Source organism: Plenodomus lingam (assembly GCF_022343315.1).
Source record: "Plenodomus lingam strain CAN1 chromosome Unknown contig_23, whole genome shotgun sequence".
Classification (NCBI taxonomy): domain Eukaryota; kingdom Fungi; phylum Ascomycota; class Dothideomycetes; order Pleosporales; family Leptosphaeriaceae; genus Plenodomus; species Plenodomus lingam.
Window position 1 is genome coordinate 1523966 of NW_027093940.1, and position 23968 is coordinate 1547933.

General features: G+C 48.3%; 12 protein-coding genes across 12 annotated transcripts; 8 read left to right on the forward strand and 4 right to left on the reverse strand.

The window, feature by feature from the left end:
- Nucleotides 1-3962: 3962 nt before the first annotated feature.
- Nucleotides 3963-5142, forward strand: IAQ61_006257 (uncharacterized protein; the record flags this gene model as incomplete). Its single annotated transcript, XM_003835668.1, has 4 exons — nt 3963-3998; nt 4177-4470; nt 4524-4747; nt 4800-5142. The coding sequence occupies 4 exons, from the start codon at nt 3963-3965 to the stop codon at nt 5140-5142; spliced, it is 897 nt and encodes a 298-aa protein (XP_003835716.1).
- A 355-nt stretch (nt 5143-5497) lies between these two features.
- Nucleotides 5498-6689, forward strand: RHP51 (RecA recombinase Rhp51; the record flags this gene model as incomplete). Its single annotated transcript, XM_003835667.1, has 4 exons — nt 5498-5575; nt 5625-5704; nt 5754-5821; nt 5869-6689. The coding sequence occupies 4 exons, from the start codon at nt 5498-5500 to the stop codon at nt 6687-6689; spliced, it is 1047 nt and encodes a 348-aa protein (XP_003835715.1).
- Nucleotides 6690-6884: 195 nt separating this feature from the next.
- Nucleotides 6885-10960, forward strand: IAQ61_006259 (uncharacterized protein). Its single transcript, XM_003835666.2, has 3 exons — nt 6885-9891; nt 9947-10247; nt 10301-10960. The coding sequence occupies exons 1-3, from the start codon at nt 6906-6908 to the stop codon at nt 10845-10847; spliced, it is 3834 nt and encodes a 1277-aa protein (XP_003835714.2). The 5' UTR covers nt 6885-6905; the 3' UTR covers nt 10848-10960.
- Nucleotides 10961-11240: 280 nt separating this feature from the next.
- IAQ61_006260 (uncharacterized protein) lies at nt 11241-12017 on the reverse strand (the record flags this gene model as incomplete). The annotated part of the gene is made up of 1 exon (XM_003835665.1): nt 11241-12017. One exon carries the CDS (start codon nt 12015-12017, stop codon nt 11241-11243), a length of 777 nt encoding a protein of 258 aa, XP_003835713.1.
- A 273-nt stretch (nt 12018-12290) lies between these two features.
- Nucleotides 12291-13160, forward strand: IAQ61_006261 (uncharacterized protein; the record flags this gene model as incomplete). Its single annotated transcript, XM_003835664.2, has 1 exon — nt 12291-13160. The coding sequence occupies one exon, from the start codon at nt 12291-12293 to the stop codon at nt 13158-13160; it is 870 nt and encodes a 289-aa protein (XP_003835712.2).
- A 474-nt stretch (nt 13161-13634) lies between these two features.
- On the reverse strand, nt 13635-14512 carry IAQ61_006262 (uncharacterized protein; the record flags this gene model as incomplete). Its single annotated transcript, XM_003835663.1, has 3 exons — nt 13635-13958; nt 14018-14346; nt 14491-14512. The coding sequence occupies 3 exons, from the start codon at nt 14510-14512 to the stop codon at nt 13635-13637; spliced, it is 675 nt and encodes a 224-aa protein (XP_003835711.1).
- A 459-nt stretch (nt 14513-14971) lies between these two features.
- IAQ61_006263 (uncharacterized protein) lies at nt 14972-16263 on the forward strand (the record flags this gene model as incomplete). Its single annotated transcript, XM_003835662.2, has 2 exons — nt 14972-15550; nt 15628-16263. The coding sequence occupies exons 1-2, from the start codon at nt 15476-15478 to the stop codon at nt 16261-16263; spliced, it is 711 nt and encodes a 236-aa protein (XP_003835710.2). The 5' UTR covers nt 14972-15475.
- Nucleotides 16264-16375: 112 nt separating this feature from the next.
- On the reverse strand, nt 16376-16573 carry IAQ61_006264 (uncharacterized protein; the record flags this gene model as incomplete). Its single annotated transcript, XM_066097115.1, has 1 exon — nt 16376-16573. One exon carries the CDS (start codon nt 16571-16573, stop codon nt 16376-16378), a length of 198 nt encoding a protein of 65 aa, XP_065953107.1.
- Nucleotides 16574-16694: 121 nt separating this feature from the next.
- Nucleotides 16695-17315, forward strand: IAQ61_006265 (uncharacterized protein; the record flags this gene model as incomplete). The annotated part of the gene is made up of 2 exons (XM_003835661.1): nt 16695-17223; nt 17287-17315. The coding sequence occupies 2 exons, from the start codon at nt 16695-16697 to the stop codon at nt 17313-17315; spliced, it is 558 nt and encodes a 185-aa protein (XP_003835709.1).
- A 285-nt stretch (nt 17316-17600) lies between these two features.
- On the forward strand, nt 17601-20104 carry IAQ61_006266 (uncharacterized protein; the record flags this gene model as incomplete). The annotated part of the gene is made up of 2 exons (XM_003835660.1): nt 17601-17708; nt 17801-20104. 2 exons carry the CDS (start codon nt 17601-17603, stop codon nt 20102-20104), a joined length of 2412 nt encoding a protein of 803 aa, XP_003835708.1.
- A 177-nt stretch (nt 20105-20281) lies between these two features.
- On the reverse strand, nt 20282-21386 carry IAQ61_006267 (uncharacterized protein; the record flags this gene model as incomplete). The annotated part of the gene is made up of 3 exons (XM_066097116.1): nt 20282-20865; nt 20921-21020; nt 21087-21386. 3 exons carry the CDS (start codon nt 21384-21386, stop codon nt 20282-20284), a joined length of 984 nt encoding a protein of 327 aa, XP_065953108.1.
- A 738-nt stretch (nt 21387-22124) lies between these two features.
- Nucleotides 22125-23909, forward strand: IAQ61_006268 (uncharacterized protein; the record flags this gene model as incomplete). The annotated part of the gene is made up of 5 exons (XM_003835658.1): nt 22125-22187; nt 22244-22279; nt 22347-22474; nt 22539-22770; nt 22818-23909. The coding sequence occupies 5 exons, from the start codon at nt 22125-22127 to the stop codon at nt 23907-23909; spliced, it is 1551 nt and encodes a 516-aa protein (XP_003835706.1).
- Nucleotides 23910-23968: the final 59 nt, after the last annotated feature.

Below are 23968 nucleotides of genomic sequence, written 5' to 3' on the forward strand. Positions count from 1 at the left end.
AAGGCTCTAACTAGTTAGGATCTTTCTAGATAATATTATACTAGATAATAAAGATAAACTAGTTACTATCTACTATATACTACCCCTAGATAGACAGCGGGATAGAGTAGGCAAACTAAGAGGTGCAGGTGGTGCTGCGTATAATAGTATGCTTTAAGCAGACTAACTAGCCTAACTACCTACTAGCCTACTAACTTGCACTTAATAATAGGGACTCTAGTATAACTAGTATTAGCCTAAATCTACTATTAAATAGGTATACTATAGATATACTATAAAAGATAATATTACTACTAGTAAAGCCTAAGAATCCTTATAGAGAGGCTATAGCGTTCTTATTGCACCTATAGAGGGGTGTAGAGCTAGCGCAAGCTACTATTATATTCTAATAGTAATAATAATAGGAAGTAATAAACTAGTCCTAATACCTAGCTAAAAAGTTCTTAAAAAGTAATATAGTTTAGTTTATAATACGTAATATAAAGATAAACTAACTAAGTAAAAGGTTTAACTAGCTATAGGTAAAGTATAGAGTAATAGAAGTCCCTACTCTACTTATAGTAGTATTAGATTTACTAGGGAACTTATATAAGACTGTGTATATAGATCTACTAGAGAGAGCTACTAATAACCTGCTACTAAGCTAGAAGCTTTAGGACTTATAACTAGGTCTAATAGCTACTCTAGAAAATAAAGATATAATACTAGATAAATAGGAAGTAGAAGAGATCCTTTATATAAAGAATATAAGAGGAAAAGGAAAGTATTAAGTCCTAGTAAAATAGAAGGGGTATATTAATCTAATATAGCACCTACTAGAGGTAGTATAGGATACTAAGGCTCTAGATAGGTTTAAGGAATAGTATAGAGATACTATATATAATAATAGCCTAATATATATAAAAGCTAGGAAGTAAGGGTAGAAGAAAACTAGAATAATAACTTAGACCTTTATTATAATTAAGAAGTAGAAAGGTATTAGAGATATCTTTTATTTATCCTTATAACACTCTAAGTAAGTGCCTTACTACTAAAGTTTTATAATATAGCTAATAATTAGGTAGTAGTATCTATACTATTACTATTTATAACTAACCCCCCTTTAGCCCCCCCTAAACTATTATTTATATTATTCTAACGCCTTTATATCTCTTAGTAATAGTAGTAACACTTACACGTAGTATAAGTAGGGGAAGACTTAGTTAATAAGTATAAGTAGTAGTAGTAGTAGTAGTAGGAGAAGAGTAGTGCTTTAATAGCTTACTAACACGTAGTACCCTAGGCCTAAAGAAAGTAAATATTAGAATAAATATAAAGGGAACAAGGGAAAATTAATACTAATAATAAGAGTCTTAATACTATAGGTAGTGCGCTTAGTAGCACTCTTAAGCTTATTAATATAAAGGTTAGTTTAGGCCTAGGTCTTATTTATACGCTAGTTAATATACTAGAAGGTAATACTAGTAGTAGTAGTAAGCTATATAATATTATTATTACTATAACTACTATATAAAGGTATAATAGTAGACTAAAGTAGAAATACTAGAGTACTAGTAGTAAATAGAATAATAGTACTAAGCTAATACTAATTATAGGCGCGTAAATAGGTAGTAGGGGTAAGTAAAGTAATAGTATTATTAGTTTAAGCCCTTAATATAAGATCCTTAAAATAATAGTAGAGCTAGTAGAACTATAGTATAAACTAGTAATAGGTGCCTTTAGTAGGTTTCCCTATAAAAGTGCTAAGGGTCCCCTTCTTTATAATATAAAGGTAATCCTTCTAGTAACTATAATAAAACTAAAGCTAGTTATAGAGGGCTTAGTAAATATTAGGATTATTAGTAAGAATAGCTTCTAACTAAGTATAAGTCTTATAGCTATAATAGTAGGACTTATATAAGCGCCCTAGATATAGTTAGAACTTGCTATAAAGAAAACAAAAATTAAGAGGAACTTACTACTACCCTCCTAATAGTTATACTTGCTAAAGAGATAAAGCTAGTTAATATATTAATTATAGGGAAGTAGCTTTATAAAGCTACTATTATATTCCTTATTATCTAAGTTACTAGAAATAATAAAGCTACCTAGTAACTAGGTTTAGGGAGATATATACTAAATAAAAAGTTAGTACAGGAAATATAGGGAGAATATTAGAAGTACACACCTTATCTTAGTAGGCCTAGTATAGGGTCTAACTACCTTATAGTAGATCCCTACTACTAGTACTAGTAGTAGTAGATAAGGATATAATAAGGGCTAGATAGGCAGGATTAATAGAAAAAGAGTAGAGAGAGGGCTAATTAGTAGGGGAAATCTATTATATAATAAAGTAAGTTTAGGAAATTTATAGTAGGGTAGGATAGCTATATTAGAACTTTTATAGTAGGGTACTAAAATAAGTATATAGATACTACACGCGTGTACTACTTAATATATAGGCCTATTATAAATTAGGAAGGAATATAAATATATAATAATAAAACTAAAAAATATAGTAATAAAGCCTAATATAGATTATAGAGGATAAAGATATAACCCTAGACCCCTAGAAAGATAATTTTACAATAGTTTATAGGGGAAGGTTAGGGGTATATAAAGGACTTAGGCTTATACCTAAGTGTAGGTCTAATATAAGACAGACTAAGTCTAATACTACTACTAAGCGAACACACTAGACACCTATAAAAAGGCGTGGAGGGCTTATCTCTCCTTTAAGATACTAAATACTATTATTAACGCTTATTGTATTCTCCCTTAAGGCTAGTCTATAACACTTAACCCTAATATTATCCTTTTAAGGTTTAAAGCACCTATAAATAATAGTAACTAGCCTTCTTTAAGTAATAGTATAACCTTAATATTAAGTATAAGTAATTAGAGAAAGATAGAGTAGTTACTTTATAATACTATAATTAATATCTATAATAAATAGTTAAAGAAGCTTAGCTAGATAATCTATACTATATTAGTAAGAAATACTCTACTTAACTATAAAAATAAACACCTAAGGGCTACCCTAGCTAATAAGAAGAAGCGTAGGAAGCGTAGTAAACCTCTATTATTACCCCCTAATAATAATTATAGTAGTAGTGCCTAATTTATTTTACTATTAAAGGTAAAGTAAGTGTTTAAGCTCTAGGAGTAAAAGAACCTTAAATAATAGGAGCTATAACACTAAAAAAGTAAGGTAATTAAGCTTTATAAGTATTAGAAGCTTACTAAAGCTTAACTTATAGAGGAGTATTACTTAAATTAAGTAATTACTAAGAAGGAGTAGGAGGAGAAGCTACCTAAAAAGCTACTACATATAATAAGTAGAAAACTACTAAGTAACTAGAAAAGTAACTCTAAAATAATATTAAAATATCCTAAATAGGTAAGAGGTAAATCCTTAAGCCTCCTACTATTATACTAGCTAAGGTAGTTAATAAGGAGCTAGTAGAAGAGGATATAGTAGTAGAGGCAACTTTATAGCATAGGCGCCTAATTAGACCCCCTAAAAAGCTACTTATATAATCTAAAATATTTAATCTACTCTAATAGATCTAATAATCACGACTCTAAGAAATCTTGTAATAATAGCTATTGTGGGTGGCGCAATATCCTTATTTAGTGGGTGGTGGATTTTAGTGTTGGTGGGCGCTTGGTGGGGGTGGGCGCTCGGTGGTGGATCACGTTATATGTGGGGTGCGGTGCTTCATTAGCTCTAGCGGCCCCTCAAGGTCAGGAGCTTTGCGGCCAACTTGATCGATGATTGGCGGACACGATAACTTCCGGCGGGTGCCATGCCCAATTTCATCGCGCCTCGGTGTCCGCCCCGATTGTTTGATATTTGACTGACGTAGGCGGGGTGGCTTGCGGCTGTGCGTACCTTGAAGAAGGCGTACTTTCATTTTCACCACCGACAAACTTTACTACCATAGACTCTAATTGTTTCTATGCTCAGAACGCTAGCAAGAATGGCACCCAAAATCTGGACTCAAGAAAGCTTCACGGTATGCGCACCCATCATCTGGAATCTGCAGCATGTCAAGTTTAGTCTACTACGCACTACGAGGGGCAACGCACACATTCCCAGTTATTCTGTGGCATATACAAGTTGCATTTTCTGGCCTTTTACGGCCATTCTCATCTACCACATACTGCCCACATCAGAAGTCTAATAACGTGCAGCTCAACACTGGGGCAAGGATTCCCGCGATAGGTCTGGGCACATGGCAGTCGAAGCCTGGTGAGGTTCGCGAGGCCGTCAAAGCTGCCCTGCAGTCTGGCTACCGTCACATCGATACTGCCCTTGCTTACGGCAACGAGAAGGAGGTCGGTCAGGGCATCAAGGACTCCGGTATTCCCCGTGAACAAATTTGGATCACCACCAAGCTTGACAATCCATGGCACAAGCGAGTCGAAGAGGGAATCAACAGCTCTCTAGCCAGTCTTGGTGTCGACTATGTCGACCTATACCTCATGGTAAGACTAACTCAAAATTCCGCTCTCAGACTACCAATAACATTGTCAATTAGCACTGGCCTTCATCTACTGACCCCGATGACCTTAAGAAGCATTATGCCGACTGGGACTTCAGGGACACGTGGGCTGAGCTTCAGAAGCTGCCGGAATCCGGTCGCGTGAAGAACATTGGTGTTTCCAATTTTGCCATCAAGAACCTCGAGAAGCTGTTCGCCGACTCGCGATTCAAAATCACGCCCGCCGTAAATCAAGTCGAGCTCCACCCCAATAATCCTTCGTATGTGATCGAAATGTTCTGAAGGGACTTTTGGTGGCTAACGCACCATCAGACCAAAACTGCTGGATTACTGTAAGGCAAAGGGCATCCACGCCACGGCCTACTCCTGTCTCGGCTCTACCGACTCGCCTCTGTATAAAAACGAGAAGCTCAAGAAGCTTGCGGAATCCAAGGACAAGTCGGTTCAGCAAGTCCTACTCATGTGGGGGCTTCAGCGTGGCACCAGCGTCATCCCCAAATCGGTTACCGCATCGCGCATCCAAAGCAACTTTGAGCTCGATGGCTGGGAACTGACTGACGATGAAATCAAGGAGATCAACTCACTTCCTGAACGCTTCAAGGTGTGCGACGACTCTTGGTTGCCGATCAAAGTCTTCTTCGGCGATGATGAGTAAGTAGGGTGAGACAATGACTTAGTAGACACTTGAAACATCGAATAGACGTCTACAGTTGTATTTCTCCCAATGAAGAGACCATTCAATCTTTGAACATGTGAAATGCTTTGCCGAAACATTGCACTGAGACCTGGTAAGAAAAGCTGTGAGAGGGCAGTACACGGGTGTTAAATTTGCCGATAGTCATGTGATCACGCGTCACGCGCTAAACACCAAGCATCGCGTCCCTATCTTTCAGCCATGCCACCGCCACTCATTTCGACACTGCCTGACCTCTTTTGTCAACCCAGAATTCCACATTTGCCCCATTCACCCATAGATTTTCGCAAATCCTTGAAAAGGAAGAACCGCTGAAATGAGTAACGAAGAAGAACAATATGAGGAGAGCACCATGGGAGGTCCGGGTGCCCCAACACCAGTGTCTGCACTTGAGGTATATCGCGTGTACTTTTGTAGAGTCGAGAGGATTAACATAAGTGCAGGGTGTTAATGGACTTACCGCACGAGATATCAAGCTTGTTGTGGAAGGTGGCTTCAACACGGTGGAATCTATCGCCTACACGTAAGTTGTGAGGCAGTCAGTAATGCGACCTTATTACTCACTCCTACAGACCTCGGCGAGCTCTCGAGCAAATCAAGGGAATCTCGGAACAGAAAGCATCGAAACTGTTGGCTGAAGGTAGGTCAACAACGTCTGGTAGGGTTGAGGTTACTGACGATTGCAAGCCTCCAAGCTGGTACCAATGGGCTTCACAACCGCCACGGAAATGCACTCACGTCGCAGCGAACTTATTTCTATCACCACAGGATCGAAGCAACTGGACACCCTTCTTGCAGGTGGAATTGAAACTGGCTCCATAACAGAGATTTTTGGCGAATTCAGAACGGGCAAAAGTCAGATTTGCCATACATTAGCCGTCACCTGCCAATTACCCTTTGATATGGGTGGCGGAGAGGGAAAATGTTTATACATTGATACAGAGGGTACTTTCCGCCCAGTACGATGTCTTGCCGTGGCAAATCGATTCGGCCTTTCTGGCGAGGAAGTCCTAGATAACGTCGCGTACGCACGCGCCTACAACTCTGACCACCAACTAGAACTTTTGAATCAGGCTGCACAAATGATGACCGAAACACGGTTCTCTCTCCTGATTGTTGACTCCGCTACATCGCTCTACCGTACAGATTTTGCTGGACGCGGCGAACTCTCAAGTCGGCAGACGCATCTGGCTAAGTTTATGAGGACGCTTCAACGACTGGCTGACGAATTTGGAATCGCTGTTGTCATCACAAATCAGGTGGTTGCGCAGGTGGACGGTGGGCCGAGTGCAATGTTCAATCCAGACCCAAAGAAGCCGATCGGGGGCAACATTATTGCACATGCAAGTACGACCCGGCTGAGTCTGAGGAAGGGGAGGGGGGAAACCCGAGTGTGCAAGATCTACGACAGCCCATGTCTACCAGAGAGCGATTGCTTGTTCGCAATCAACGAGGACGGCATTGGCGACCCCAAGGACAAGGATCTGGAAGAGAGGAATAATCGATGATGGGGGACAAAGTAGGTACCTGCCCTGGGGATGCATGAGTACGCGCGGTATGTACATAGTCTTGGGGCAAGCGAGCATTCGGACACAATCATTGTAGTGTAAAATCTGTAGTTGAGCAGGGGTTGTAATGATACCACGTTGAATACCAGCATTCCTCGGGATTAAGCCGAGATGGTGCGTGAATATTGGCCTAGTCGATTGTTGTCCATACTCGCAATGATACCTAAACATGTAGAGGCCCGTGCGTCAGCTTGGTCGCTTTGTCGCATTCCCACGTCGACTTCTGTTTTTGGGAGCTCAACCAACGCGTGTAGCGCATATAACAAATCTCAAACATCGGCCACTCCCATCCGCACGACCTGCACGACCCGCATAACTAGAGGTGGACACACGCATGCGAGGGCCATGGCGATGAATAGAGGCACCTGTCTCTATCGGGAAGCCCGCTTGAACATCGAGCCGGCCTTCCCTAACTCAACTATTGCATTCACGCTCCCGTCCAGCGCCCTCAGCACCTTTGGCTCCCGGTCAACATTCAAGCGCACCGTCGTCACCGAGCAATACACAGATCAGGACGAAGATGCCTTTTCCCGACGCCACCTCGCCACGGACGGGTCTATGGTGTTTCGCCAGCACCACCAGTACCCACGAAGCTTCCTTTGGCGCGTGTTGGACAATCGGAGAATGCTCGAGGTCCAGGCGGTAGACTTGGATCACGAATCTAGCAACAGGTTCGAGGCAAACCTGACGTTACTGCTCCAATTTCCCTCACCACTTCGTCCGTTCTGCCTGGCCTTCGCTGAGCCCACCGACCGCGATGCACTCACCATCTTCGCCATTACCACGACCAATGAGCTATACACCATCGCCCTCCACCGTGACTTCTTCGTGAATCCTGCTGCGTCGGAGCAGGACGTGGAGCACTGGTGCAAGAGATCAGAGCCAGTATTGTTTCACGGGCGCATACCATTCAGGCTTGCCGCTGTGCATGTCGATGAGTTGCTGATAACACTCGACGACGGCGCGATCTGCCGCCTGGCCTGGGACAAGACAAATGTTACATGGGACGGCTCGCGCTACCAACAAAGCAACTGGTCTGTGCGGGGGCTTTTGTCATGGAAAGCACAACCAACAGTCCGTTTTGAGAACACGGATCTAGCCGTATCTGCCGCTGTCGCTGCCGCCCTTTCACCAGACAAACGGCACATTATCTCGATATGTCTGGATCACACATTGAGAGCCTGGAACGTCGCGTCGGGACAGCCTGGTGCCCAGATGGACATCTTGGGTGTTGAAGATCGCGCTTTTGAGACAAATACACAGAGTTGCTCCATTAGTCCTAACCAGGCACAGCTGATGGCTATCCACGAAGTACCTGGTGATGTCCTCAATGGTGCGGCCTATCATGTTGTAACATATTCACCAAAACAGCACCAGTTCAAATTCTGGGGGGTGAGGGATGCGGACGATCTTCAAGCAGGCTTTTACGATGCTGCTGCGGGTGCTGAGCTCATTCCTCCAATTGATGAGCTTATGGACACGACCGTGTGGACTCTAGAAGAATTTCATGTCGTCCCAGGGCCCACTGGTTGGACAGGATCGGAGATTTGGCTACGTGCACGATCAGGACCCAGCAGCAGGGTGTACTCGTTGAAGTTCAATCTCTCAGATGATCCTACAACACTTTCGCAGACCTGGAGAGACGATTGGGTTTCTGTCGACACGGGGCCTCTGACGGTAGAAGCTCTGAACGTCAACTCCTTTTACCCACAATTACAAGATATCGGTGAAGATTACAGTGACGTTGATTTGACGGAACGGTGGCTCAGTTTCATCTTCTATCCTGGAAGGTTCACAGTTGCTACTCTAGAAACCGCATTACTAGTCTTTAAACAGGGACTAGAGCCGTCGCAGTCAAGTCGAATGTCGAATAGGAAATCTCTCAAGGACCGCGTTTGTAGCGCTGTAACAGGCCTCGCTACAAGAACTCAGGGGGAAACCCTAGATTCACGGCAATTTGGCAAAGCGATAGCGTCGCAATGGCAATCTTACTATGGCTTGGTGAAGGACCTGCATAAACGCAGAGGGCAGTCATTATCACTTGCTTATGATCGTAAGATGTCCATGCCTTGGCTCATATTGAGCGATCATATTTCCTCAATACGGTCTTGCAGCGATCTCGAACTCACTAAGCTGAACACCGGGAGGCTCGCAACTCCCAACGAATTGAGTAAGCCTCTTCGCAGCGCGGTTCAACGGGCTGAATCTCCTGATGTTGCTCGACTCCTCAATGCAGCATCTTCCTTCCGCCGGCGATTACCACTTTCGGTGCAGCAAGACTTAGAGCGATACGTGGAGTTGGACCTACTGCAAAGTCGGTCTCTGACTATCATCGATCGTATGGAATGGATCGAAAGTCACACTGAACTTGTACAGCAAGTGTCTGATGAAGACCTGTCTTTGCTAGTTGAAGAGCTAGGAACAGAAGTAAAATATATCAGCACTGACACCTTTCTGATCGCCATACAAACTCTGAACCACGAAGAACAAGGTCGACCAAGCTCGAGGAAGCAACTAGCACGCTATGGACTAAGTGCTCTTCTCCGGGTCTCCCAGGACACACTCGAGACAGAGCAGAGTACCTTGTTGGACCTGCTCGCTCTCGTGCTCTTCATGTTTGCTGAATTAGAAGGCGAAACGCCTGAAGATTTCGATGCTTCTGAGGTGTTCACGGAGCTCACTAAGCAGTACAAGGATTGCATTACGGTCTCATGGCTTGCTGGAACGGTATGGGCCCACCAAAGTCATACGGGACTGGCTTCAGAGGTGATAAACAGGAGTCTGAGTGAGACTTTCAAGGTGGGCAAGAGGCTGCCGTTCACTCAAACAGTGCTTGAAGGAATATATGGTCAAACTGCCTCTAACCTGCCTCTACCGCACGACCTAAAGGCGAGTTTACTTACACATTGGAGCCGCGCGTGGATAGCATCTGTTTTCACTGGAGAGGGGCAGTCATATGACAGTGTCGTTGAGGACACAATGGGTGTCTTGCTTGCTCAGTCAGAATATGACTTGGCCTCAGACTTCTCAAAGTTCCTTACTGAGAGCAGTTGGGCTACGTATTTGAAGGGCCGTTTACACGTAGCTTTAGGTGAGGATACGCTGGCCTCACTTTGCTTCCAGAAGCCCGCGTACAATCTTGGTAAGTGACTTGGGTTTTGATTAACGAGCACGACTAGCAGAACTGACTGATTTAGCTTTAGGGGCAATGTTCAGTGTTGAGGACATCGACACAGCTAATCTCGTACCGGAGACAGAGCGCATCCTTTTTTCAGACGGGCTAGCACGCTATTATAGCCACGTTGTGGGCTTGTTCGAAAAAGTCAAACGCTACACCTACGTTGCAGATTTTGCCCGACTAGGCCTTCGATCGTTAACTGGGCACGACGATGAAGAGTCGAGAACAGAGCTTCTGCAGAGACTGTTCACGGCTACTGTACAGACATGTCGTTACCAGGAGGCATACTCGGCCATGACTAGCCTCAGTGATGCAGCCTTGTAAGCTTGCCAGTGGCTGTCCTAGATCTATCAATAGCTAACCAAAACGGCAGAAAACGATCCAATCTTCAATCGCTTATCACGTCCATGATATCACAATCACAAGCTACAGAGCTCCTTAAGTTCCCGTTTGTTGGGCTCACAAACGACGTTGACGCAATCCTGAGCTCCCTATGCCACCAGACGCTCAATCTCGCCTCCGGACCGCCTTACCATCAGACTCTATACTCCTTCCGCATCTCTCGCCAAAATTTCCGTGGTGCTGCTTCAATCCTATATGAACGATTACAGCGGCTGAAAACTACCTCCTCTAAAATACACGATCCAGCCGACGAGTCACTTGCACAGTGCTACCTCATGATCATCAACACACTAGCCTCGGTCAACAAAGAGGACGCATATATCTTGGCCGATCAGAAGATTGATGGCATTGCAGCGCCGCAATGGGGCATTGGGCAGGGCAAGAAACTACTCAAGAGGCAGGTCATTACTCTGGATTCACTCAGGAAAGATTACCAGGCTGAGATAGATCGTGTCGCAGCAATTGAAAGTGGTCAGTTTGCTTTTGTGGACCCGACGGATGATATGGATATCTTGTAAGACAGTGGATACCAGGTTTCTACCATGGCGTTTAGCAAATGAGGAGGGCGCATCCAGCTCAACTTCAAGAGTCATTTCGATTCCAACACATAATTGAGATTCCCACATCAAGATAATAAGAATGGACAGTTTCCATTCAACGTGCTGCCACTTGAGAGTGTTTCAATTGCAGGGACTTCGACCTCTAGAATGAATAACGCAGCGGACGCTTTCGTTGCCACGTTCGGAGAGTTGATCATTCTAGTGACATGAAAGGTTCATTTCCATGAGAACTTCATCTCGTGACTACTTAGCTCCAACCTAGACTTTGTTAATGTCCACAAAGCTCTCAGGTACTCTACGCATCCCCATTTCCCCATTGATCCTAGCCCGTTCAGACCTCCTACTCTTGCCCTACTTCTGCCCGGGTTCTTGATTGAAATTCATACTGTAACCCCCACTGCCCTCGTCTTTGGTGAATTGAAAGTGGTCTGTACTAAGTCCAAACGGTTTCAGAATGCCATTGCCCAACTGTTTCAATTTCCCCATCATCTCCGCCATCTCCGCATTCTTTGCGTTTTCCAACTGCCTGGGCAATATACGCAACGCAGCCTGCACGGCTTGCTGATCGAGCCCGGAAAGCTGGTGCCGGGGGTCAGAAAGCGCAGTATAGTCTTCGTAAGCCCCCTGGAGGGAGGCCCAACCGCCGAGTAAATGGCGGGCTTTTGCGCGGCGAAGAAGGGCTTTGGTTCGTAGTTGGTGTACATTGTGGATTGTATGGTTCGTGCGTGTGAGGGCGGAGAGGAGGGTTTCTGTTGTATCGTCGACTTCGGCTATGCTGCCTTTACTTGTGTCCTTGGAGATTGAGGGGTCAAGGCGGTCAAGTGAGTCTAGTGCTCTGGTCGCGGAGGCTACGGCTTCCTTCCATTCGGTGAGCTTCAGGTGACACGCTGCGATGTTGGAGTGGAGGACGGCGATGTCGTATTCGAGGTAGGTCGGGCAGACTGCGAGAGCCTTCTCGTAGCCTTGTATGGCGCTGTTGTATTCGCCAGAAGCAAATGTTTTGTTCGCGGACGCTTTCTCGGTGTTTGATTCGGACAGGAGTGTTGTTTCCTCGTCCGGTGGAAATATCTCAGGTGGTAATTTCTCCGGGCGTGCGGCCCCTAAGTCTAAATTCTCTGCGGAAGACATCGCTTTGTTGTTGTTGTTGTTGTTCTACCTTCGCAGACTGTGGCTGAATAAGACTGCGGCGTCACTAGTGTAGCTAGCAGCTACCGGTACCGTACCGGGGTACTCTACCTAGCTTGAGCCAACTTTTGGAGCCTCCCATGAGCCTCACAGCCAATTGCACCACGACAACCTAGATAGGTCTCAGGTCAAAGACATCAACACCTAAAAAAGAAGACGATAACTATGGCGCCTACGTGAGTATGTCCCAAGTCTCCTCCCATGTTCGTTTCAATAATGCCGCTCAGCACTACCCGACCACCCCGCATTCGGGCGGCTTTATTCGATATGGACGGCCTACTCATCGACTCCGAGGACCTCTACACGATTGTCACAAACACCATTCTTCAACGTTACGGCCGTCCAGCACTCCCGTGGTCAATCAAAGCGCAGCTGCAAGGGCGGCCCGGCCCCCAAGCTAGTCAAATCTTCCACAATTGGGCGCAATTGCCTATTTCCCATGAAAAATTCATGGAGGAGCAGAAAGCATTACAAACAGAGCTGTTTCCAACTACGAAGCCTCTGGATGGTGTCATGGACCTACTTGCCGGACTGAAGAAGCGAAATGTGCACATGGCGCTTGCAACCAGCAGTCATGCGGGCAACTTCAAGCTGAAGAGTAGCCACCTAGGTGACTTGTTTCATTATTTTGCACCAGAACATCAGGTTCTGGGTGATGATCCGCGTATACCCCCTGGCAGGGGTAAACCCGCGCCGGATATCTACCTACTGGCTCTGTCCACTCTCAATGAAACACTGGAGGCGCAAGGCCAACCACCAATTCAACCTGAAGAATGCCTGGTTTTTGAGGATAGCATTCCTGGTGTAGAATCAGGACGCAGGGCTGGTATGCAGGTAGTATGGTGCCCACATCCCGAGCTCCTAGCTGAGTTCAAGGGGCGTGAGCCTGAGGTACTTGCTGGCTTGACTGGCGAGCACAAGGAAGACGAAGAGGAGCAACTGCGAAAGACTGAAACTGAGGCTGCGCAAGGGAGAAGAAGAGTTGGAATGCCAGGAAAGATCAATGATGGATGGGCTCGTCTCTTGCATAGCTTGGTCGACTTTCCCTACGAAAGCTATGGCATGGTTGACAATGCCAACGCGTAATGATCTATGAATGTCGGTAGGAAAGTACGGTTAACTGGATAGTTTCTTTCTCACCTTTGACGTGTGTTTGCAAAAAAACCTCAATGCTAGCTTATTAGCCTCATATAATGTGCCTACTCATGCTTGGTGTCCCATCTTAATCATATTAGACACATACTATTGATAAGATTCACCTCGTCAACATCATTGAAACACCCGTAGAAGCGTCAGAGAATACTTGACCCCGTGGAGTAAAGCACATCGACCTCCTCATGAACACAAGATCGTTTCTGAAAATATTTCGTAGTATTCACCGCCTTTCGACATAGGTCGTCAGCAAATTGACCAGCACGCCAGGGTCTGGAAATGATATTGGCAGCCCAAAGCGTTCCCGTAACTCCAACTGATTGGACCGAAACTGTTTCTAAAGGCCGGGCGGTCATGCGTACATTCTCTGTTTCGCAATTATACGCTGGTAGCGAGGAGATGGATGATCTAAGCGACCTCCTCAATCTTAGGCGGCTTGTCGTTGGACGCTGGCGCAGCAGCAGGTACGTCCTTGTCTTTGCTATCCTCATCATTTTCGAGCTCCGGCATGTCCTCGTCATCACTACTGTCACCACCGTCCATGCCGTCCATGCCCATGCTGCTCAGGTCCATGCCACCCATTCCCGGGAGACCTCCGGCGCCTTGCGCCGCGCCGAGCTTGCTGAAGTCGATTCCTCCGAAGCCGCCGTCACCACCAGCTCCGGCCATTGGGTTCATCTGGTTCATCATGTCGTCTTCCGGTGCTTCGTCCTGCTCGTCCTCGTCGACCCACTAGCAGCAGTTAGCCATGTCCGACCAAGAAATGGGTGCGTGCATGCGATTGAACTCACCTTGTCAAAATCAGTCTTCAAGAAGTGCATCTTTTTGTTGTCCTTGAGCAGGCGAGGCCAGTACTCCTCCTTGAGCTCCTTCTTGCGTAGTACCAACGAAATGTCGCGTCCGCTGTGGCTAATCTTTGACTCCTTGGGGTCGATCTCGGCGAAGAATTCGAGATCGACAGCATAGGTGACCTTCTTTGAAGTTGATGCGCCCTTGAAGCTAAGCGATTGTTCCTTGAGGTCGAGCTTGAGATCTGACTCGGGTACGTCTGCGGCGACAATGGTGAGGTAGATGTAGTTCTTTTCGGGGTCAGTGCTGGATGAGCGCTGCGCCCATGTGACTGCGGCCAGTTAGCAGATGGTTCGTGCCATGTCGAGCTGGAGCCTGCAGATGAGCTGGAGCAAAAAGAGTAGGTAAATCTGCGGGCCCAGTCTCAGGGCGTAGTCGAGTGAACAAGCCAATAGGCAAGGCTGCTGCTGCTTACCTTCTGGCACAACTGTGGACATGTTGGCGATGGTGAGGGTCGATCTGTAGGTGTAGGTCGAGCTTTGTGCTATCTCGAAAGGGGCGAGGGGGGAGATGGATGGGGGATCGATAGGTTATGTGGAGTGAGATGGGAAGGGAAGATGGTGTTTGTTACCAGTCGAAGTCGATTGAAGGTGGCAGAAATGCGGTGTTGTGGAAGGGACTAGCGTGGAAAGCAATAGAAGGCCTGTGGAAACTTGAGCGGCTACGGTACACCCCCCGTTGTTAGACGAGAATGAAAACAGGGCACTATTTGCGACCATGTGAAGATGGCAATCTGGCCATAAATCAGTGCATTCCTGCCAAAGAAAGAATATGCGCCCAGAAGTTGCGGTGAGTGTGGTTTTACTGTAGTAGGTAAGGTTTGTGTATATGTGTGTGTATATGTGTGTGTGTGTGTCTGTATGTGTAGAGTATGTGTATGTGTGTGTGGCTGTGGTGGCGGCAACGAAGGCGGGGGAGGGGCTTGCTGGGACCTTCCACTTTCCTTCACTTGGCACGTTGGCCGTAGTTTCCCTGCCTGTCATCGCCCTAGGTCGTGTTAGGTTAGGTAGGGTAGTCGCGGGGCACCTGGCCTGGGCAGCAACGTCACGATTTGCCAAGACGGGCAACCACACGACGGGACTTGAGTCTTGAGCGCTCCCCTGCCCCCATCGCGCGCCAGTCATCCATGTTAGCCGTTACATAGCCATGTGTTGTTAGCCATGTCCAGCGTAGCTGGTACTGCACTCTAGCACTCGGCGGCCATTCAACATCCCGGTGCAAGCGAGGACACCAAATGCTATACCTAACTTTCACCTACAGCGAGAGGGCCCCAATACTACTGACTACTGACGACCTACTGACCTACTGGCCCTGTTCATCTTACGGTTACCACATCTCACACTGCCGGCCCACCGGTCTCTGCTGAATCCAAGCTCGACCAGCCCCAGCGGGGTGCTCGCATGCACCAGTTTGGGCAATCATTAATCATGGAGACAATCCGAGGGCTCCTGTGGAAGCCTACACCAGAAGAGCAGGTATGCTGTGCACTCCGATAGGCACACTGACACGTTGCTCGTCGCCCATCAGGCACCCACTAACGGCTTGTCTGTAGAAGCGCAAATGCAATGCTCTCGTGCGCCAAAATGTGCGCAAGCTCGACCGCGACATCCAGCAGCTCAAGGCGACTGAGCAAAAGACAAAGACCCTGATTATGCAATCCAGTAAACGCGCGCAACGCAACCCCTCCATGGCGAAGCAAGCCAACCACGAAGTGCGCATCTTCGCCCGAGAGCTGATTCGTGTGCGGAAACAGAATGCCCGACTGCAGACCAGCAAGGCCCAGCTGAACTCGGTGCAGATGCAGGTCAACGAGGCCTTTTCCGTCCGCAAGATCGAGGGCAGCATCAAGGCGAGCACGGGCATCATGAAGGATGTAAATAGTCTTGTGCGTCTGCCAGAGTTGACAGGCACCATGCGAGAACTGAGCTCCGAGCTCATGCGTGCTGGTATCATCGAGGAAATGGTAGATGACACGCTCATGGAAACCGACATGCTGGACGGCGAGGCTGATGAGGCTGAAGAAGAGGTGGACAAGGTGCTTTCCGAAGTCTTGAAGGATAGGCTTCCCGCGAGCAAGACGAAAGAGGAAGAGCTTCCCACCGCGCCCCAGGCTGTCGAAGAGGACGAAGAGGATCAAGCCGAACTACTTGCACAGATGCGAGGCAGGCTGGAAGCACTCAAGAGCTGAGTCTGCCTTGGTTTGCGCACTGATGCCATGCTGTTTTGAGCCCCATCTATACTCTGTCTGAAAGCGTGAGCCATATGGCCGCCCTGGCCGCAAACCCTGGTCGCTTCATTCGTTACGGCGCGTTGGGTTGTATATCGGACCATTGGCAACTGCCTGTACCGATTGCAGCTGGTCTTGCTGGTCTTGCTGGTCTTGGGTACTTGGAAGTCGTGGTTACATGGCAAAGGACATAGTTGGTAGCAATGGTCATGACCTTTGAATCACGTCGGGTGCTTCCCTCGCCAGTCTCCAGTGTGGCCATACGGTCCATGTTGATGACGTCAACGTGACCCCTTCACCGTAGTCCTCGTCCTCACAGCTACTATAAATGGTCGTACTCAATCGCAGTCTATTGCTTCTACCCTTTCTTCAATCCAACCATACTTGCCAACATGCCCAAAGCCAAATCACCCGCCAGCAATCCCAATGTCAGCCCAGACCCGGAGCAGAACGGATCTACCATCCGCAAGGCCTTTTTCCTCGAGGCGGCAGCCAACTTGTGCACAATACCACTGGTGACCAATACTCACTTCACACTGTCGTTTCTTCTAAACAATACTGCCGACCTAAATTCCGCAAGCATACTTTTTGCCAGACTCTTCGGTGGTATTGTTGTGGGTGGTCTTACCTCGGCGCTCCTAGCTGGCTCCACCAACACCAGAAATGGAATTGAGAGCAGAAGACCTACCTATCTGATGTTGGGTCTTGGGGAAGCATTTCTCATTCCAATCTTTCTTTTGGAGCTCCTGAAGGATGGAAGTCTTGACGCGGCGATTAGCAAGAAAGTGGCGATGACCAGCATCGTCTGTCTAGTTCCGCCCTTTGTGTGGAGAATGTATGTGCTCTGTGTGAGGCCAGACATATTGGGCAGGTATAAAGAAGATAAGGGGAGTGATGGAAAAGCACAAAGCGGAACGAACTGTGAGTGACGTTGATTTGCACAGCAACGCAAAGCTGCTTACCGATATGCTGATACTAGCCCAGATGGTACCATCAGGTCGTGCGAAGAATAAATAGTGAGGTTGATAGTTGTTGGTAGTTATTGGTAGGCTAACAAGGGGGTGTATAATATCAATATCGGACGAATTGAGCGTTTCTGTGTGCTTGGCCGTCTTGGAGATGTCGTGCTTTGTAGACTATGTCATGAGTCGAGTAATAATTCAGCACTTGCACGCCGCTTGACTTGGTTACCTTCCGGTACCGTACCAGGATGAGGCCGCAGCTCACCGCTCACCGGACCGCCTGCTAATCTGCCGCACCCTTCTCTCATTCCACCTCGAACACAGCGCTGCGACATCATGGGTCGCAGGCCCAACCAACTGATTATCGACTATTTTGAACGCGGCCCCAAGCTCGAAGATGCGAGCAATCGCTACCAGCACACGTGCAAGTCATGCGGCGAAAAAGTGCGTGCATGCAGCCCTCCCCTCCCCCCCAGCCGTGGCCGCCGCCGAGATGAAATAGAAAATCAGTGAATAGTTGCTGACAGCGCGTGCAGTTCCCCAAGGGCCGCATCGACTCCCTCACAAACCACCTGGCCAAAAAATGCCCGGCACTACCCCCCCGCGACCGCCAGCGTGTCCTACTGCAATTAAATGAAATGCCTCTACCTGACAGCATGGGCCAGCCTGCCAGTGCTACAGGAGCAGGAGCAGGAGCAGGAGCGGGCACAGGTACAGGTACAGGTGCAGGTGGAGATGCGGCTGCGAATGTCATTGCCGGCACCAGCGCCATGGGGCAGGGCGGCCGCAAGATGAGCCTTCCGTATGCGCCCTCGAAGCAGCTCTCTGCCTTGGAGACGCTGGCCGAGGTCTCGCGACAACACCTCGACCTGTCCGGCAAGCGACTGACTGCCAAACCGCCAGCCCATGCGAATCACGCCAACCACACCGGCTTCATAGACGAGTTCCTCGTTCAGGACGACAGGCCAGATGGTTGCGACATGGGCAGCCTCTCACAGGCCATGGACATATCGAATGCGCCCGCGCTGCCTTCCATGTACCAATTCAATGGCCCATTGCACCATTCACCCACAAGCTCACCCCACATGGGAAGCATGCCGCTCTCTAACTCTGCCTCCATGTCACATATGGTCCCCTCGCTGGTCATGGCAGCATCGGCCGCCAACGATCTCATGCCACTGACCGGCGGCATGACCACGGACTCGGACATGACCCTCTCGGGTAACAGCATGCACAACATGTCAGAGAAGCTGTTCCAATCACAGGACCACGGGCAATGGGCAAGCCTGCAACCAAATTCCCTGGACCCTATGTTGCAGGACCACGGCAAAGACCACATCATGTCTCAGGCTGACCGTGTACACAAAATCACCACTCATCCGCGGCCAATCGCGATGAATCCAAATACACAGACTCACTTCACTACCGACTTCAGCATGAACCAGAAACCTGCAAAACCCAAAGTCAGAGGCCGCTTCTCCGATTCGAGACGCAAAGAAGTGCAGGAAGTCCGCAAGCGAGGTGCCTGTATTCGCTGTCGCATGCTCAAGAAACCTTGCTCCGGAGAGAACCCGTGCAATACGTGTCAGAACGTGGAGAGCGCTAGGCTTTGGAAGCAGCCGTGCATACGGACCAGGATCGCCGAAGAGTTCAGTCTCTACTCTGCGGGTTTGCATACTGTATTGGCATACCACGCAACAAACCAAGCAAAAGGTCAGGTGCGACTAAACCAGACGCCTGGTCGAATCGAGGCCACCCATTTCCCTGACGCCGCCACATTCGTGACATTCTCGCCACTGAAATGCCAGCACCCACATGCTGCCCAAAGTACAGACATTGATCCCGCTATTCTGGCTGCACTTGCATCTTCGGACCTCGAAATGATCGATAGTGACGATGACATCAGCGGTAAACTAGACTTGTATATCAAGAAGATGGGCTCCTGCTTTCACAATAGAGAAGACTCGCCGTTCATGGAAGTCACATCACGAACCGCGTTAAATATGAGCCGCTCTAATCCAGATGGACTGTTAGCCAAGGTGCTAGAATTGTGGAATCTGACGCGACTGCTTACTTCTCGTAGTCTGGCCTGGCATATATCTTCCAACCCATCTCTTGCCCCTACAATGGCCCCATCCATACTCAATTCAGCGGATATAGAGGATGCCGCCCGGATCCACATAACCGCCCTTACTCACCAGCCTTCGTACGACCTTATCGTCTCACAGCTTATGGGTGCTACGGAAAAGCGTGCATCCTCTCTGGCTCGAATAGTCATGAATGATCTGGAACGACGTCTGCTCCAACGCCAACAGGCAAATCCTTTCGAGACATTTCTGGTCGCTGTGATCCTCTTGTCCTGTGTTGAGCGGATGTGCTGGCTCTTCCGCACATGGGAGGTCCAAACCGCCGCTGCTCCATCCTCAAATGCTGAGCTGACACAGCAGAGTTCTTCTTCAAAGCAGGATCTAGCGTCGGCTCTTGAACTCCCATCCTCCCCCGCCGCGCCCGTACAAAATGTTCCTTACCCACCATTGCGCAACCCAAGGTGGCCTCTCGACAAGTCTCCCGCTGCATTCTCTCAGCAAGGTGAGCGTTTCAGCGATATTCTGAACATGCTGCTTAAGATGCGTGGTGTTCCCCCAAAGCCTACTCCCCGAAGCACAGATGGTGTACTTTCCATGTGGGGGGATGATGTCGATGAGAAGGTTCGCGATTGGTATGATGATATTGCAATTACCTGTGATAGGTTAGACGAGAAGGCCAACGCGCGGTTCCTGGGGGCGGACTCGCGGGAATGGGAATTAAAATATGTGGGGAAAGTGATTCGCGGTGACTGATGTCACGCTCGTGGAATCACGTAGAGTTCAATAGGTTCTCGCAGCCACGTCAAAGCAACGAATCTTGTATTCAACCGCCATTCGGGGTTCATCTTTCCAATGATCTAATCCATGATAACGTTTCCGTAACGCCTCGCTGCAACAAAATGCTCAATTTCCAATACCCATCTACAATCTTCAATCGTCGGCAATACCACCCCATTCCGCCTCCTGATCCTCGTCCTCTGGTTCCTCTGAAACATCATCTACCTGCCCCCTCCAAGCCCTCAACTTATCCTCACCCAAACACTCCTTCGCCGCACTCCTCAACGCCTTTAGCTTTCCTTCCTTGGCCAACTTCTCAATGGGTAGCACGAGTAGCTCCAAAATCTCCCTCCTCTCCTCTTTGTACCACTCCTCTCCGTCCACCTTGTCCATCTCCTCCACCCATACGTCCAAGACATGATACCTCAACCCATTGGGAATCCGCATGTTCTGACTCTCCAACGGCGTCTCCTCGACCACAGCATTCCACTGCGTCACCAAACTCTTCTCCCAATTGTTCCTACTCAGAAAGGTAAAGGAAGCGTTGATGTACTGGCGAATGAGGTATAAGTATTTGTCCAAGCGCAGGGCTTCTATTTGTTTCCACTCGCGTGCGATGGTGAGGAAGAAAGCGCGGAGAAAGGGTAGCACGACTGGGGTACGGAGCGTGGGGACAAGGGAGGCAAGGTCCCGTGAAAGGCGCTGTTGGAGCACGGGCTTGTCTTGCATCCATAGACCTAGGCGTGGGGGTGTTAGAGGCTATTGCGGCGCAGGTTCTTGGAGGAAATATACAGTAGAATAGGCCTTTCCATAGTTTCAGCAAGTCCAGCTCCGAGATTTCAGATTGCGCGCCGAGGTAGGTTTTGAGTGAGTTGAGCGCATGATCGCGAATCTTCTTGTCTATGGCCAACATGTCAATCTCGCATACTAGCATCCACAAGGGCATTCGTTGACTAACCACTGGAAGCCAGGTTCCGGATAAAGGGGCTATCTTGCGCGTCCGAAGCCATTTCGAAATAATGTGTAGCGTCTGTAGCTTTGGAGGTTCGAGTATTGCGCTTGGCTGTCGAATGGGAAACTTTTCTGGCGGTTCGGCGGTACTGCTTATCGATAAGCGCGCGTAGCCGTCGACCTCATGTCCAATGCACCACCGCCAACATGACCGCTCATTGCTATTTTCTTCCGAATTTCCTACTATTTCCAATCTGCCGCCTAAAACATGCGCAATTGTTGCAGCGTCTTTGCAGAGTAAATTCATAAGTTCATACTCTGAACTATACATATTCTACAATGTTTTTCAAGGCTGTCTGTCTTTGCTTGGTACCGTACGTTGACACCCATGTATTTTTTTATAAAAAAGTTATGGCTATAAATGTATCCCAGTAACTTTACCATGCTATACGTTTGACAGATTTTGATAGGACTGTACTTCAGGTTTACTGGCTTGTAGCCTCTTACGGTCTTAACCTTACAGTAACACAGATGCTTAGCTTAGAGCTGTGCAGCTGCTGGGTACGTCTATGATGTGTGGTCTGTGCTCTGTATTACTAAGCATTGTTTTCGTGCTAGGAGGCTGGAGGCTGGAGCTAGCCAACTAGTGACACTGTTTCCTAGGACCTAGACAGACAGTATACCCACCCTAAGGGCTTGCACGCTCTTACACATACACCAATAAAACGTGCTAAACATCCAGTAGGCTCTTTGTTCCAATGAACACGCTATTACTAATATTTCTAGCACGTCGAAAGTTGCAAGAGAGTCGAGACTACCTACTTGCTTAGCTTTCTAGATTCATACTGTGTATACCCTTGATCCCTCTGGTCGCTCGAATCTCGGGTAAGTTTGCGAGTCTTTCTCGTAGTTAGACTATTAGTGATATTGGCTGCCTGGGCCAAGCAGGGAAGCTGTAAGGCTATTATACACTTCCATCTAGTAGGCCTCTACAGACTACAGCCCACAGCTGGCAGCTATCGGACCGAGTTAACAATGCACAGAAATGCCCTCCATGGTTGTGGTGCCATCGACTGGACAGGAGAAGCGACGGGTGTGGGTAGATCGAGTAAGCCGGGTTCTTGGATCAGTAACCTTTTTCCACGTCTATTAATCACCTTTTAGGTCCATTCCATCGTGTCTAATCGGCGGAAGAAAGATGTGCGTGCACCTCACCCATTTCTGTATATCACTTTGGTCCGTGCTTAATTCTGATACTGGCCTCTAGGAAGAACAGTACTTAGTGCGCTGGACAACAGACGTCGACACCTTGCAGCCACCACTGAGCTGGCACTCCATCTATGAACTGGTGCGATGTTTAGAGCATATTCAGGATTATTTGGATATTCGAGAGCGGTAAAGCTGCCATCTGCCTACATAGTAGTAAACAGTTGTGACGACTGCTAACGTCTGATCTCAGATCCCGACAGGCCGGTTCACAGCGATCCGCGGAGAGTCGAAAGAGAAAAGCTTCAAAAAATGAATTGGATGTTGAGTGGCGACATGCTCCCTTCGAACGTCTGCAGGGAGAGAGGGGTCACAGATCTTCCATGTCACCCTCGTTATCGGAGACGCTTACGGCATCCACTTCAGCGGACACATACAATGGTGTTCTCGACATGAATGAGGCAGGGTTCATCTACTGTCGCCATGTCTGTCTTACTATATTTCAGCATCTTCTCCTACTAACAAAGTTCAGGACGCCAACACGGATACTCCCCGTATTACCATCAACTCAGTTCCCACCCCGGAAATGCTAGCCGACGCTTCAGTATCGAGGGTCGACACCGCTCTCAAGCTAATACGCGATGCTTACGTCCGCAAACTAAAACGCGTGCCCGGAAAACCAATCCACTTGATTAACACGATTGACTCGTCCACGCCGTCTCTCCGCTTCCGCTACATCTCAGGCTACGTCCTTGACCCGAAGAGCGGGGTCGAACGTGTGTCTTCCGAAACCCAGGAAGGCTGTCAGCAATGCTCTCCGCAGATGGGTCGCAGCATTGGCTGCGAATACACCAAGAAATGTGAGTGTCTAGAGTATGCGGCCGTAGACGAGTCGCGCATCACGGACCCAGAGATGAAAGCTGCGTATGCAGAGGCCATGGCAACGGGTGGGTCCACCATGGGCTTTCCCAAAAAATTCCCCTATTTCGCGTCGGGCACCAAGATTGCAAAGACGGGGTGCCTGGTGCCGTTTTATCTCGAGTCGAGACGCCCGATTTATGAATGCAACGACCGTTGCAAGTGTGGAAGGTATTGCCGGAACAAGAATGTTCAGTTTGGGCGACAGGTCGAGGTGGAGATCTTTAGGACAGAGGGCGGACGCGGATGGGGCTTGCGCTGCAAGACGGATCTACACGAGGGGCAATTCGTCGACACGTATCGAGGTGAGATTATTACCGACGCCCAGGCCACAGAACGCGAAGGAGCTTCTTCCAAGGCAAAAGCGTCGTACCTCTACTCCTTGGACAAGTTTGCCATGTCAGAGGGCATCGCGAAAGAGGCAATTCTGGTCGTGGACGGAGAATTCATGGGTGGGCCGAGCAAGTTTATGAACCACTCGTGTGAACCGAATTGTCGACAGTATACCGTGTCCTACAACAAGCACGACCCGTTCATTTACGATCTGGCCTTTTTTGCTTGCCGCTTTATTCCTGCTGGAGAGGAGTTGACATTCGACTACTTGGACAAGGATGAGGACGACGACGTGGAAGAGAGTGATCGAAGTGAAGGTGCTCAGCCTTGTCTCTGCGGGTCGGCCAAGTGTCGCAAGTGGCTTTGGACCTGAGCAGTGGACTGAAACGTTGGGTATTGAGGCGCCTCGCATGCACATTATAGGTAAACATT